At 38.2% G+C, this 16,822-nt stretch overlaps 1 protein-coding gene across 2 annotated transcripts in view; it reads left to right on the top strand.

The window, feature by feature from the left end:
* The window catches only part of igsf9ba (immunoglobulin superfamily, member 9Ba), a 69,124-nt gene continuing 52,302 nt past the window's right edge, over positions 1–16,822 (top strand). For both annotated transcript variants that reach the window (XM_026191692.1, XM_026191693.1), the window contains exon 1: positions 1–270. In XM_026191692.1, coding sequence (XP_026047477.1) covers positions 207–270 — 64 coding nt within the window. In that variant the 5' untranslated portion in view covers positions 1–206. The remainder of the gene's footprint in view (positions 271–16,822) is intronic.

Genomic DNA, 16,822 nt, shown 5'->3' with positions numbered 1-16,822 from the left:
TACAAACGGTGCAGGTGCTCTGTCTCTTCGGGAGAGGATGCGGATGGAAGGACGGGGGAGGGAAGGGATGAAGGGAAACGCCACGAGGAAAGAAAATAGGATATGAAAAGGGGCTTGTGCTAAGAGACCGCGAGGTGCAAGGTCGAATATGAGAGATTGGTTGAACGGGGCACTTTGCGTGGTAATAGCTGGTCGGCAATAGTACTATGATTTGGTATGTGGCCACTCTGATAGCAAGTGTATTCAGCACCAGAGGAACGGCCGCTCAAGGTGAGTTGAAGTGCAATATATCTTGTGCCGCACATAGCTTTTGATTTCTGCTGTCTTCGCGTGCTCTTGGTGCTGCTTGTTCTGATCGCAAGAGATTTTTTTTTGCCTCCCCCCCCTCCCTCCTTCTTCTTCTGTATGTTAGGTCATATGAACTGTGGGGCAATTTGATTCTAACAAATGGCTGCATATCTCATATGTCACGTGAAAGTTTAGCCCTGGTTAAAGGCTGTCAGGAAAACAAAAATTGCCTTGAAAACGGCCTGGCTCATTTACATGGTTACCTGAAATGATAATTCTGATAACACATCCATGTGTCCACGATGACTGATCACGGCAAAGATAGCTCTATTAATGTGGCTGGTGGGTTTGGCCCGTGTATGTGAAATATGTGAGGCTCATTTGGGTGATAAAGCAGCGAGCAGATTGGAAGATAACGTCCCTGCTGCTGCTGCTGAGGGGAAATGTGTGCATTGTAGGCTATCATAGCAAGCAGTCCCATTTGAGTTCTCCAGAGAGGGGTGTGACCGTCTCAGCCCTCAAGATGGAAAAGTAACTAAATAATGCATCACGTGTCAGATAAAATGCACTCTTGGATTTGATAGAGCCCGCTGCAGCATGCATGGGATTCGTATGCTGAATTTCACATTGCACATGGATGGAGGGAGGGAGGGAGGGGGGTGTGATGCACTAAGCACCCAGGCTGCAAGACTCGCCTTGTGCTGATCTAAGAGCTTCGTAAACTAGTCATTCCTACAGTTACAACCTGCACAATCTCCCTTTTGTTCATATTTATTTATTTATTTTTACCAGCACTCTGTATTGACCCATGTACTTACTTAACCTTGCTTTTCCACTTGTGTCCAGAGGAGGGAGACATCTGCCAAGTTGTCCCCTAGTACTTATCCCAATGACCCCCACATACCCAGTCAAAACTGGTCTGCTCACAGGTCTGACTCCTCCTGTGATGTCAGCCAAGGCCAAGATAAGCCCAATATGAAATCTTGAGCCAATGTAGTGAAACGAGTTTGATTTAGGAAGAGAAACCGCTCAGAGGGTTTTTTTTAAACACTCATCATCTGCCTTACATAGATGGGGATCTTAATCATATCGATTCAAAGGTGTTGTCTGATATAGTCACTGCACAGAAGGTGATTTAAGCCTCACAGGCTGCATGAGAGAATCACAAATCACGACATAGGCTATTAGTGACTACAAATGAGAGGCGGTCTACTTCAAATATTACAGGGACCCTAAATATACCATCTGATTGTAGCCTGCTACCACGAAAAATCACTGACAAAGCATGAAAACACCAACTGTGCCTTTTCTTGACTGTTCGTGAACTACAGCGCACACTGACCTGTGCTCAGAGTTTAAGGATTTCTGGCAATAAATGAAGTGTTTTGATGTAATTTTTGGTTAATAGAGAACAAGAAACGACGTGTTAAGTATCAGTATAGGTACAGTTGAAAATAGTTGAAAATGTAGCATACTGCTAAAACATTAACATCAGTATTTACTCTGGCAGCTAATTATTTGGAAGAACATTACTACTTTCATGTGTGTCCATTAATTGAGAATCTACACCCTGCCGCTATTTAGCCTAGCTTAGCATATGCACTGTAGGCAAGGTGAAACAACTACCCTGCTATTAAAATGTTATATTTTTCATAAAGTTTGATGGATTTGCCACTGCAGATTATGTCATTTATTCTTGATCATTGCTTCCATGTATGGAGGCTTCAGGTCCAATTTTTATATTCCAATGGACAAAACAAATGGCCAGAAACTTACTTGCTCCAAAGAAAGAGAATCAAAGTTGGATCTCAGATGAGCTGAGACTTGGCTCATTTTCCATGGCTGGGTTTTTGTTGTATGTGCACTTTGCTCAGTGTTAGGGATTAATAAATGACCGTGAGCCTGCAGCAAAATGATGACATGTTTCAAACTTAAATTCATGATGTCTGGTGACTTGTCTCAGAAATAGTTGCACATATATATTTTATTGCATAAATGGAGAATGTTTTGTGTAATGAGATATAATTATTATTCTTTCGTATACTATCAAATTTATATAATTAATTTTTTTAAGCTACATTCAGTTGTTTTTCAGGTTATTTAATGGGGAAAAATATTCTTTTTTTTTACTTATTAATATACATTGACTGTGGGATTGTGTCTTCCAAAAATAAATTAAATTCTCATAAACCTAGACTTAATCAATTAAAAATGCATAGGAGCAGACATTGGTTTGATGTAGTGGCTGTGATCCCCCGCCTTCTTGAATATACTGGTTGAGATAGTTTGATTACATTCTCACATTGTATGAGAATTCATTCACTAAGTGTCCAAGTCCAACGATGTTAAATCCACTTTAATGAATGTTGTAACAGAGGCTAACAGAGGCTAAGAGCAGCAAACGGAGGCTAACGGAGGCTAACAGCAGCTAATACCACAAAAGCAGCAGCACTAACTGACAGAAAAGTTCTCAGCCTCAGCACCTCAGTATGACTGTCATTTGAGAGAAGTGAGCTTCACTGACTCATCAACTCGTATTGGACTCCTTTTAAGTTTTACAGCCTCCTCCACCAGAAATGGTTGTAGACACATATTGACAGGGTAAACAGCAGACTGACAGCCTACACTCACTATAGATGAATGGTGACCAGAGTTTTTTGTCCTACAGTGGCTACTGTAGCTAGGATTGTGCACCTAAATTGGGAGGGATAAAAACATATAGAGGTAAGATTTTACACAATGTAACTTTCAGATGAGATTGTATGTTAATATTTGATAATGTATTAAAATAAATCACATTTAGATATTTGGATAAACGCTACAAGACAAGAATTTTAGGAAAGAAAGTTCTAATTGAACACATACAGGATAGACATACAGGATAGCCTCAGAAAGAAAATCAAAATATAATATACTGATACACCTGCAGTGACAATAAAACTGATTTTTGGACTAGAATTGTCTTAAAACACTAAGTTGTGTTAATGGTACAACAGGGTTTTGCACAGGCTTTACGCCTCCTTTATAGGGACTTAAAGTGCATTTTGAGATGTAGACGAGGCATCATCTGCAAACGTGTTTGCTGTAATACACTGTGAGGCATGCACAGAGCTTATAAAATTACAATGAGTAGTTTAGAAACCCTTCTGAATAGGTTCTGATCCTTCATGGGTTGATAAGTCTTAAACAGTTCTTGGCAAAAATTTGGATTTCCATCTGAAAGAGACGTGATTCCTGGAGTGTGACCAGGACTCTCGAGTAAAGCAGCACTGAGTTATAAGAAAGTAGTCCCATAATTCGTTAATTGAGTCTACTGCTGTCATTTAGGTAAGGATTACTTTGTATTGTCATTTTCAAGAGTTGTAAAACCACTCCTCAAAGTATTCTGCAGGAGGTCTCTTCCTGTTAAAAGGGAACTTTTTCCTTCCCACTGTTACCAAGTGTATATTCATAGGTGGTTGTTTGATTGTTGGGCTTTTCTCTGTATTATTGTAGGGTCCTTACCTTACAATATAAAGCACCTTGAGGCTACTCTTGTGATTTTTGCACTATGTGAATAAAACAAAAAAAATCAAGAAGACTCAAGAAGAATCAAGAATCATTGAATGGAATTATTGTAAAGTGTAGGAAAGTTTCTGATAAGACTTCAAACTCATTCAATTATCATGCAAACTAATATTTTATGATCTATCTTATCTGATCATCTAACGGCTATCTCAAAAAGTAGCATATTAGTGAACCACTAGGTAATCATCAGTTTGTAGTCATTCTTGTTTTTTAATTAGTAGCTCCCCTCAAGTCCTCATTAACCTGCACCATTAACTGAGCCACACACAACGGTAACTACTCATTTGTTACTGATTATTTCCAACATTTGTTACTCTTTTTCTTTTGCCCCAAGTAGCGACACACCACAGAAAGAAGGTGTTTAGTAGGATTTAAGGACTGTTACTTGTTGTTTCTGTGTCTCCAAAAGCAAACAGAGACATTATTTATAGTTAAGCTTCAGCGTCCTCTTTATGACCTCTTCACCAAATGTAATCAACAGTTTCAACATATTTTTCTGATTCGGTGAACAATCAGTCACAGGAACTAGACATTTCTTATTTTTTATTTTTGCCAAGTGTCCATTGGGGAGACGGCATATGGTGAGGGACAGCTGAGGTTAGCTCAGCAAAGTCAACAGTGACTTGGCAACCAATGAAGGTGAAGCGTGAGGGACACTGACGGCAATACAGAAGTAATTAATTGTCATTGGCCATTGTTGGGAAGTGGTACACTTGAAGGACTATTTTCAGAGTCACTGATGGCTTACTGATCTCCTCCCTGGTCCTCTGCTGGGACTCTCTGTTTTTTAAGAGTTTGTCGAGCTGGCTTTTGGCCAGATGGTATTCATCTGTATTTGTCTTCTTGTGAACCACCTCCTTGATGTTTCACTGGATCCGGAACTCCCTCATGAGCCATGGCTTGGCATGCTTGCTCTTAAATGAGCTGGATATACAGATGCAGATGGGATTTATGAAGGTGTCAGAAATGTCACTCACATATCTGAGGGCTCCCTGAAGCACCGAGGCACCGTCTGAAAACCCTCCTACTGCGTCTGTGGGTCCTGATTCAGATTGTCGTTCAGATAAATGGGTCTGCCTTCGGTTTTTGTCTGGATGCTAGAACTGTCTGGGACATTAAGTGAGGCTGCAGTTCGTGATATGGTTGAAATACTGTTTTGACAGCAGAGTTTTAATTTGTCTGACATCCACTGTGGCTTCTTTCTTTAAACTTCCTCTACAGTTGGGTTTAATGATGTTTTATGTGTTGACTGAATAGGAACTGTGATTTTTCTATAAGATCTAATCTTTGTGAACAGCAGTCAAAAATTAGGTTTAGGTAAGCAAGGCTAATCTGGTGATAGTTTCACAATTTATTTAAAATGACTAAAAACACAACAAATAAAGAGTTAAATTTGGTTTAGATTTAATTTATGGTTTAATGTGATTAGAGATTTAATATGATCCATGTTTGATTTTTTTCTTCACTTTTAATTGAGAATTAAAACTGTTTTTACTTAATGAATGTGACAAACACCTGCACACACACATGCAAAATCAGATAATGACTGTTGAATTGTTTTTTTCTGGTTTTGATTTGTTGAAACCTGATTTTGATATTTTATGCATCCAATTTCCATGATTGTCTGACTTCTGTGTCAGACAATCTGCACTTAATGAGCACACAGTTCACTGGGGGAAAACAAGCTGGAATAACCAAAATTACTTTAGGGACTGGGTGCCAGTGCATCTGCATTAGAGCTCTTTGGCGTTGACACCATGGCCTCACTGGACCCAAAAGCCAATTTAATTAAAGATTTCAGATTTTCTTTGTTGTCAGTAGTTTGGATTCGATAGTCTTTACTATCCTCCAGGGAAAATATAGTTTGGAAACTGCACTTAGCCAAGAGGCCAATAATTCACATCATAAAATGAGTTAAGAACATAAATAAATACATATGTATACAGTCTGGACTCACAGCAGTTCATAATATAGTCATGACCTTCTATCTATTGATTCGTGCTGGAGGACATGAATTTTCCATTTTTTCTTTGTGCCCCTGAACATGACTTTTGAAATGTACTGATTAAAAGGGAGCAAAAAAATCCAGCTACTTAGGGTGGAACGGGGTGGAAGAGAAATAAGTCATCTTGACTTGCATACCAGAGGCCCAAATACAACTCATACATGTCACAGCTTCAGTTTTGTTTTTTAAATGCATTATAAATTTCAATTAAGTTACTTTATTAGAAACTACTGAGTTAGATTTACAAAATTATCATGATGTAGGTTAAAATACTGGCTGCTGTGTCTTTTTTCCTGGTTGCCACAGTGACAACTTCCTGCTTTCTCTACAAAAAACGCCATGTTTTTGACATGAAATACATTTCCTATTTAAATGCTTTGCTTACAAATTCATACTCATAACAGCTTGTGTGCATGAACACAAAAAATTGGATTCATTTTTTGTGACTGTTTCACAAACTGTCACGTGACCCGGCTGATATATCACATGTACATCATAATAAAAACATGCAGCAAACTTCTTTCAGACACACAAAACATAAACAGATTTCGCTAACATTTGTTGTGTGTAGTTATTTATTTAATAGTTTACACTCTCTCAGTGACTCTGATCAGATCAGCTGCTCCTGTGTTTGTGGCCCTCCAAACACATATGTGGCCAACGGGGAAGTTGTAGTGGGCAAACTATGAAACATCAACACTCATAACGTGGTTAAAGGTTTTTTTCTCCCATCACTTCTTTTTAGGTTTTCATTATATTTGTTGATACTATGAGCCCAACAGTTTAGTTTCTCAGAATAAGAAGCTTTCCATTATTTAATCGCCTGACTGAATTAAGTTGATTGGTAATAGAGACAGTAGCTTCTGGCCCACACAAACTGGCTAGTTCAAGTCATGTGAAGTCCTTGATTTTTCTTTCCTCTTGTCAAGTTGAGCATAAAGTTATAAGTACATAAACCTTTTTTCAGTTTTGGGTTCTCAGTTAAGAATTAAGAAGCATTGATTAATCACTTATTATTCATTTCATATCAGTTTAAACTTGAAATATTTGTCCAGTGTGACTTTGCTTTATATGTCTGCCAAACAGTTCTGCAGTGATCCCCTCCTGATTCTGTCCAACCAATCGTTTTTCTGCAGACATACTGTACAAACTCTTTCTCTCACTCTCTCAGTTTTTCTCTGCGCCTTACGTTGTCGCTCGCTGTCGTGAGAGTAAAGCTTAGTAAGCTTAGGAGAGGGGCCGTGCTCAAGCTGTGGATGGCAGACTTTCAGTACTGGGCATGTGCCAGCTCTTTCTGCTGATGCCCCCTCCCTTCTCTACTCCTCCTTCAGCCAGTCCAGTCCCAGCGGAGTCTCCAAACAAAGCCTGCAGCATTCTGGGAAAGCCAGTTTTTCAGAATATGTGGTTCTCGTTGGATGGACTGACACCTGCAGCCTCATCTCTCTCGAAGCATGTAGCAGTTCACTGCTTGCAGTGATAAGAATAATATAATGTGCCTCAGTATGTCAGGTTTAGTGATATGTACAAGTTGTCAAGTCGGCATTTCTTCACATGTGGCTAAAAAGTAAATAAAATGTGAATTTGATTAAAAAGGCAGTCGATCAAAAAATGTACTTAAAGATTAATCAGGGATTTAAACTGAGAGGAAATGAACAATAAGTGGGTCACTAATTCAGTTAGGTGTGGGTGATACAGCTTCAAAATTCTATCATGATATTTCAAGCAAACTTGTGATAGCGCTATTTCTGACAATATAGAAAAAATACTGAACAGTGTTTCACTGATGCGTGCATCTTACAGACAGAAACATTTATTCGTGTAAGGAAATGCATTTTCCATTAGTCAAATGGAAGCAAATGGTAATATAACGTGTTTCAGAAGTGTTTTTCCTTCACAGTACCTTAGTTACTTTGGTTTAACGGTAACTAAAGTAACAACATTGTAAGTCTTCAGGAGCTGGGGATGGGAATTGATAAGAATGTAAACCGGCACAAAAAAGCGAATGTTTCTGCTTTCGAAACGTGAACAGGTAGCCCGACTGCTCATCTGCTTGTTACCTGTTGAAGTTAAGGGTCTGGTTGTTTGGGTCAGCATTCACTCAGCTTTCACTCTGGGTTCTTAGCTAGCTTAGCGTTAGCATTTTTTCACCAGATATCCTCTCAAGTTTTTGCTTTCACCTTTAGTGGGCATATTTTATTTTTTGCATATTTTGCAAAGTTTTGTGCTTTTTTGGAGGTTGTTGACAAAGCTTTGTTTTTAGATACTAAATCATGATCCTAGGCTGACATGCTGCTCTCGCTCTGCTTTGGCTGGTTCGGTTCGATACTTTGGTGTCACGGTTCGATATTTTTTCGATACAAAAAAATGTTCATGCCTTTTTAATTTGTCATTTATTAAAATTATAAATATATATTTTAACTCAAAAGTACAGTTTTTAAATTTAATGTTGCTGAAACAACAAAATAATTTAAAAATACATCTATCTGATCGAGAAATCACTCATCTTTGGAAAAGAGAGTTTATTACAGAGAAATGGCTCTTTCTAAAATAAAAGCTATACTATACGCTTCTTCTGGGCTATATTCTCAGCAGCATATTAAACATATCAGGTCCCCATAAGGAGAATCATGTGCTAACGGCTGTCTAAATGACTCGGGTAAAGTTTGTAGCATGTGTGCTTGTTGTTTTTGTCTGCTTTCACTTGTCTTTGCACTAGGATGATGTCGGGTAAATGTGCAGTCATATTCGTTGTGTTCCCACTAGTGCTGTCAGCGTTAATCTCGTTAAAATGACATTAACGCCATAACGCGGCAAATCTCCGTTAACGAGTTACCATGGATCGCCCCGTGCGTGGGGCTGGACGGCGTCAACACGTTAACAAGCAAACTGCGCTAACGCACTAGTTCCCACCAATTGAGCATTGCGTGGCACATCCGACATACTGTTTTGCTTTTGTCCATGACGCGCTTACCATCAGGATAGATAGAAGATAGTTCCAAACGCCAGATCTGAATGAGGGTGGGGGAGGTTCAATTTCGGGTAGCACTGAGGCAGTTGCCATGTTGCAATGAGCTTAGCTTCTGTCTTGCTAGCTTGCGCTGCGCTCAGTGGATCTGAACTCGACAGTGCAGCCTAGGCGGAGTAGTCGAGCATTTGCATACAATGGATAACAGAAAGCCCGGTTTATTTTATCCATATTTCATATATTTTACATGCAAATGCTCCTATTCTGTTACTGATCTGATGACTTATGATGAAGAAATCCTCAAACTATTAGCAATAAAATGTATGAGTTAATTTCTTATTCACTTCTAGTTTTGCTTTTTAGAAATGAACATTTTTTTTGGAAAACCTATGTTATATTTGAAAATATAAAATTAAAATGTTTTGCACTGTTTATTATGTTTGATGAGGTAAGTAATTGGTTGATTAACAGTTTAAATGTTAATGTTAATTGTTGTTTGTTGAAGCCTTTAACAGTGAAACAACCAGTGAGAGAACTTGAGGTCTGTTGCTTTTCCACAAAGATCTCTGATGATGTCTTTATTTTAGAATCAAAGGAAAAAACATTGGGGTTTTTGTTTAACAATACAAATAATGAGGAAACTGGATACACTGTGGTGTTCGTATATTGATATGAAAAGTCTCAGGGATGGATGCTTTTCCTGTTTCAGAAAGTACAGGCAAATACTATGTTAAAATATATGTTAACCTTGGATTGGGCATGACTTAGAAGGTTGTTGTCATTTATTCATGAGGACTTTTTGGACTGAGTTCAGTGACTGATAAAAAAAAGAACCATATTCTGATCAGAATCAGCCGTATATGTTCGAGTAGCAGGCGCTGAATGCGAAGACAAGTCCCTGACCATGTTAGCTTTCGGTGTTGGGAGTTGTAGATAAAGATCCAGACAGACTGGGCTGGACTGAGCAGATAACACCAAGGCGCTTCATTAAAGGAGGCAGAGCGGAGTCCTCTTCATGAACATGGTCAGTTACTTGATTATACACAGTGAACTACATATAACAGAAATCAGTTTTCATTGTTTCCTTTAGTTGAGGTCAAATTAGGTTTAATTTATTTGATTAGGTCTTACAATACTGAACCCTTAAAGTCCCCACTGAAGAAGCATCCCAGCTGCAGGCTGACCTGTTTGTTTCTCTGACAGACTTTGTTCAACAGTCTCTATAGTCACTCTTCAGTAGTTCAGGCATCATTTTACAGATAATCTATATGCCATATACAGTCAGTGAGAATCCTATTAGCAGCATTTGTCCGATCAATTCTGAATCAACGCAGCGGCTCTCCCATAAATTCTGCATCTACAAAAGCTTCTTCATTTTCAGGTTTTGTTGACATTATCAGAAAGGTGATAACTCTACTTTATGCTGAGGGTGTTAGTAGAGCTGTGGTGGTGGACGACACTGCGTTATATCAACATATCTTGTCCATCTGATGTAACATAAATAGGATTGCACAGATACGGTAAAGGAGTATGAGACAGAACAGAACGCCGCTTGTAAAGCGCTTCATTATTTAGGGTGGATTGCAAAAAAAAGGGGGCATTTTGGGCAGTCAGTGTTTTCTTACTGAGCAGGACATACCTGATATAGTAGATGCATCTCTTAACTCTTGCTGGATACTCAAACATGCTGTCATAATCTAAAGTGCTGTCACTGAAAGTCTCTGTTTTTACTGCCTGTGTTTTATTGATTGCATTCTTGTGTTTATATGGTTATGGTTTCCTTTTATCATTCATGTTTCTGTCTCTTTGTGTCTAAGCTTACATGCTTTTGCAACTTAACTTGGTACTACAGCTAAAAATGAGCTTGTATGGTTGAATCTGGCATATTTGCACGATGAACTTCATGTTAATGAATGTGCAGGTTCCTTTATAAATAACTTACCATATTTGTTTTTTGAATGTTTATTATATAGATCAGTGCATAATATTGAGCAGATCCCAGTGGTAGCACCACCATGGACTTCTGGGAGTGGGGCGTCTTGGCACTGGGATGTTGGCAGTGGATCCTTTGGGTTCTGTGGGTTGCACAGTGGGGTCTCTATGGATCCTGCAGATGTTCAGTCAGATTGTGTTTTTGTGCTAATCAAGCCCTGTAGCTACATCCACTGCCCTGTTTGGGGAGGCTGTTGCCATCAGGGAGTGCTTTAACAATGAGGGTTGTGCTGGTCTGCTAGGTTAAATCAGCAGTAAAGTAGTCCCCATATAAATAGCAAACTAAAGTCTCACAGTAGAACATTGCATTGTGAAGAGGTGATCAGTGGCATTCACTTTGGCTGTCGATAGTTTGAAATTTGTGGCTAACTGGTGTGCATTTTAACAAAACAAATACTGTTTTCTTATTGTTATCAAATGAGATTTGACAAATTGTATGTGTTAATATGTATGAAAAGGACTGAAACACAGTTTAACTGTAGTTTACGGAACAAAGTAAGGCAGGAACACAACTGCAGATACTGAATGATGATAATACAACAGTTCCTATCCTTCTAGGTCATTTACAAGACATACTCCTCCTAAGAGTTAGTCACATGTCTTACATCTTAAATGTGTGTATTCAGGAGAAACATTCACATGCATATGCATATGTCCAGCGATAGATGTGGATTCCACACTTACATCGTGCTGAACTGCAGCTTGAGTGTGACAGTCAGTGAAAGAGGAAGCAAGCTTGTGAGAGAGGGAGCGAGTGAATGAGAGGATAGGACGATATGTGCAGTTGATGTACGAGCAGCTCATATGGAATATAGAAGCTGTGTGTCGTGGTTACATATGGTTTACTGATGCAGTCTTGTGCGCAGCTTTAATTAGACAAGCCATGTGAACTCTCTAATATGTGTTATTAGCTGCAGTGTTGTTTTTTTTTAAACATTTATAAATCATCTAAAAATTACTGTGAGAGACTTTAAAAATGACTGAATGGTTTCTCTGGCTTACAGCTACTGCCAGAGATCCCCTATAATGTGCAGCTCTGCCAGAGCAGCGCCCAGTGATGTTGGTTTGCCCTTTGTGCCTTTGGCAAGCCAAGCTCATTTCACACATCCATCTTCTTTCTCCTCTTGCTGCACGTTCAGGTGTCAGCACATCTATCGCATCCCTGACTGAGCATTGCTTGTCAGTGGAAGGGAACCTAGACATTAAAGAGGACTAAATAATGAAGAGATCTATATCAGATTGTTCCTGTACCGAAGAACAGAGTAGACACAAGGTGCAGCTTTAATTTATGTGCCTTTTTAGATTTCCCCAAAATCAAAAAAACAAGCAGGAACTTAAAAAGCTCACAGATATTTAACTGACAGAGACGTTTTTATTCCCATCTGAGGTGGAAAAGTTGGTAGAAGAAAGGAAGAAATTCAAAATTCTGTTTTAGATGTTTTATGCAGTGGAGTTTATTAGCAGGATGGTATACAGTAAACAGAGTATGAATCTTTGAAATTAAATGATCAAAGGCTTAAGAGAGTACAGCACATAGGAAAGCATGGAGACATGATGTGGTAAAAATGGCATCCAAACCATCTTAACATTTTAATCTGTGTCCATTCAACAAAATATAATGTTAAATTTTGAAATAAGCAGTCCACCACTATGTCAGTTATTTAAACGATAATCTTTATTTCTTAATTATGGTATCAAATTGTTTATTGAGTGGCATTACTTCTACTACATTTCTGGCATCGGGACATCCCTACACTTCACTGAAGAACCAAAGTGCGTAGAACAATGTGGAAACTACAGGTTCGTCTAAATCCAGGATTTTCTGTGTGCAGTTCTTGGGGTTCCACAATCACTTGAAATGTAATCACAATGAGTCGCAATAGCTTGACACAATTAAATGAAACTGATTGAGTGATACTGAAAATGCGTGCTCTGCCGACAGAACGCAAAGCAAGCGTTCCATAAATCACTGCCTGACAACCTGTCTGTATGTGCCAATCACAGCTGGTCCCTGCACCCCTCAGCTTGAAGTCGAGTCTGGAGAGACACCAACATGTTAAAAGACAACTACACCAAACAATTCAAATTTCTGGCACCGTAGAAGGTTAAGAGTTTGTCCTTCGAAGCGGATTATCATTCGTTATTAGGAACTGCTTTGGATTTAGTGAAAGTGATATTAACCACGAACAAATCATATCCAAGCAACACAGCTGACTTATTCAGCCGCTTGCAGAGAGACTATAAACTAATCTGTACTCAATGTTTGAAGGCCAAAAAAAGTGCAGTGGTTGCTAGCATGAATCATCCAACATCGACTCAGATTTCAATGAAAATGAACCTGTACATTGTGTCAGTGTCCCCATCCAACCCATAAAGACAGACTAAAATCACCAACAGAATCGCCAGGAGATACAGTTAACAAAAAAGACTTCAGGAAAGTAGTCAACAACAAAAGATATGTTATTGCTTTGCACAGTTATTTTTTCAGAGTGGTCAAAACTATATAAAACTATATAACACCAAGATGGTAACACAATACACAGAAACTTGGATTTTGAAACATAAAACAGCAAATCTTGGCACACAATAGAAATAAGTTTTTTTTGCTAAATTTGCACCACTTATAGAAGATTGTTCAACTCTGAACCCAAACACACATCTTTCTGCCCTGGTTTGATGCATAAATTCTTTTCTACATTTACTCAATATGAAACTTTGAGTATTCATGGTTTAAGTGGTACAATAAATGAAGCAAAAACTAGCAAGGAAAACTGCCAATAATTCACAAGTTCGTTTCATGACACACATCTTTATTTGAAATGTTTGTACCATATAAGATTTAAAGGTCTTGCACACACAACCTTTAGTTTATTCCACAGTAACTTGGAAGTTTTAGATATTACTGGCAAAAATTAACTCAGTCCAACACAACTTTTTAAATCACACAATGAACCTTCACAGACATCACACAATGACATTTTTTGATTTTAGAGCATTTCCATCTCATCTCATGACTCACACGGTCATCTTGTAAAGCCATTGTCCTTTCCTGTTTTGTTTTTCATTTTTACTACACTTCCTTCCATCCCTGTTTTAACCCTTGATCTGTGTTCTGCTAAAGCTAACTTTCAAATCACTGATTACCCTGAATCCCCCACCCCATCTTCCATTTTTCCTTTCGCTTTCACTTTTGATACCAAAACATATGTCAGTACCCATGAAATTATGACTGTCGAGCTAATACTGCATGTGTGTAGTGATGAACTCGGGTCGTACCAGTCTATTACATTAAGAGTTTTGGATCCTTAATTCAGTGCATTGCTACCAGTCATAAAATGTTAGTGACTTACCGGTGCTCTTCCTTACTTTTTAAATTAGACTTTGTGACAATGAAAGCTGCTAATATAATTATACTCTTATATGCACTGCTATAGTTATAATTGTAGTGTAGGCAGCTATATAGATAAATATAGCATGCTAACTACAAATAAACGCCTTGCTTTTTCTTTGCTAATACAGTATAATATTTTGGACCAAAGTTTCCTGTTTCTTTATAATAATTTCCAAATAATTTGTTCCCATGTTGCACATTTCTCTGTAATACATTCTTTGTTTCCATCAATGTCATTATTTTATTATATTTTTACATTATTATTTACAATATATAGTAGTGTTTTATTTTCAGCAAATATTTCCTAAATAGTTATTTCCTATTCTGACTTGTGTTATTCTTCTGAGATAAAGGCCTTAATCCATATACTATATCTGACCTTTGGTAATCAATTAACAAAGTCTGATTAAATCCTCTTTTACACATCAGATTATAGGCTTTTCTATACACAACCCATACACCTACACTCTGTTTATCTGTGCATTTTTGAAATTCCTCTCAAATAAGAAGGTTTTAAATAAGCAACTTAAATGTAGTTTATGTTACTCATTATTATACTGACACCAATTATAATCCATTGAAGTTTTAAAGTATTTTTGTTAATTCTTTAAAAAAAAGTTGTTTTTTTTACTTTCTGCTGCATCTTTCCTTGAGTGGAATAGTTTGTATTCTGTTGTAGTTTAGGTGCTGCATGTTTTAATTGTGCAGGCCCAGATTAGCGCAGTAACACAGATATGTATAGGCACACACAGACTCAGGCTATTTGCTGATGTGACCTTCAGCACATGCAGGCTGGCATTCAATTACCGCCCTGTCAGTGGCCCCTCCAGCCCAGTGGCTGCATGTCCTTGAGATTCTCTCTCCAGCCTCTGTCCAGTCTATATTCCATTACATCCTCCACATCAGGAGCTCTGTCCAGCATAAAGCGCCATTCAGCTCCCCATCACTGAGAAGCACGCACACATGCACCCACCCACCCACACAGCATTTTAACGTTTGATGTATCCCTTACAAAATCTCTGACTGCAGTGAGCAATGGTTATCCTCGCTCATGTGCTGAATCAAATCCAAGCACGAGGTAAGTATTAGATTTTAGTTTTACTGCCTGAAATATTGCTCCAGTTTCAAAAACAAGGTTTAGGCAGCCTAGATCAGAAATCTGAGCAGAGTTAATCAAAAATTGTCTCTCACTGAACTCCCTTTATTTTCATATTTTGTGTTATTGGGCCTTATTACTATCAAAACATTTTCGCAACTCCTCTCTGCCTGATTGTTGCCCAAAATTGCCTTGAGAGGCTATTCACGTTACAAATCTGGGACCATTACTGAAAGTACACTGTAGTGTTCTTTTTGTGTGAAGAGCCATTTTAACCCACTGCCATTTGAAAAACGCTTTGAGTTTAAATCTGTGGCAGATTTGACCCTGCGTGCCACTGCTGTTCTGTTGCGATGATTCACGTGCTGGTCTGGTTGACCAACAGCCGCTATTTTATTGATTTATGGTGTTTATTACATTGCTGAATCATGTGAAAGCTTGTTTCCAGCATTGAAAAGATAGTTTTTGTTATCCATAAGTCAAAGTTTTGGGTCAATATTCATTATATATCTCAAAATTGCGACTTAATAATGCAAAATTTTAAGATAATAACCTGGGGGTGTGTATATATACATACACACACACACACACACATACATATATATATATATATATATAAGCTACAATTATTGGCATAACTACTCACCTGAGCTATATTGTTAGCTACCTGCATGTTGTCTTTTTTGGCGAGTGAAATTTGGAAAAATAAATGAATGAATCCTTTTTTTGTTGTTGAACTACTGGCCAGAGGAAGAACTTGTGTTTGATTTTGGTGTTAATTGTCTCTTTAAGGGGTTACAAGACACAAAGAGGTTGATTCAGTCAACTGGATTTTGTTGCTGTTGGCTTGAGGTTTGGGGAAAAAAAATAAATGTTGGAAATGTCCAAACGGGCATATTTCAATATCTTCTAACATTTTGTTACCCAAATGATTCATTGACAAAATGATTTGAGGATATAGAAAAGTCAAAGACAAAACTAGTATCTAGTTCATACTCCGACTTACTCCCTCTGTATTTTGCTTTTGTTCCTCAACTACTGCCCGTATAGCGGATATATCTTGACAGGTAACTGAATTGTTACCCTTCAGAAATTCATGATCTTAGCAGTAAATCCACTTCAGGCTGAGGACAGAAACGTAAAACATAATAGTCTGCAGGATTTATTAGGTGTCTGATTTATGCAGATCTTACTCAACAGATTTCTACCTCTTTGAATAGTTTCACTGTACAACTTGGGTTCAGCTGACATTTACAATGCCAAAGCAATAACTAGTTGCAACCATCCTAACTGCATTGATTCCTTTATATCTACAGCACTCTTTATTTGAAAGATCTTAAGCATGGACCCTTGTATCACATTTATGAGTTGTTGAGCGCATAAATATTTCCCCTGAATAAGCCCCTATATAAACCCTATTGGGTCGCTGTGTCTCCATTAAGGAAATGAAAGTGGTGACCAAGCCTGTGCTGATTGTTCCCTCATGAGGATCTCATAAAAGAACTTGAGAATTATTGG

This window comes from Astatotilapia calliptera, chromosome 14 (assembly GCF_900246225.1).
Source record: "Astatotilapia calliptera chromosome 14, fAstCal1.2, whole genome shotgun sequence".
Lineage (NCBI taxonomy): Eukaryota > Metazoa > Chordata > Actinopteri > Cichliformes > Cichlidae > Astatotilapia > Astatotilapia calliptera.
The sequence above is the reverse complement of the archived record's forward strand: the minus strand, read 5'-3'. Positions and strand labels throughout refer to the sequence as shown.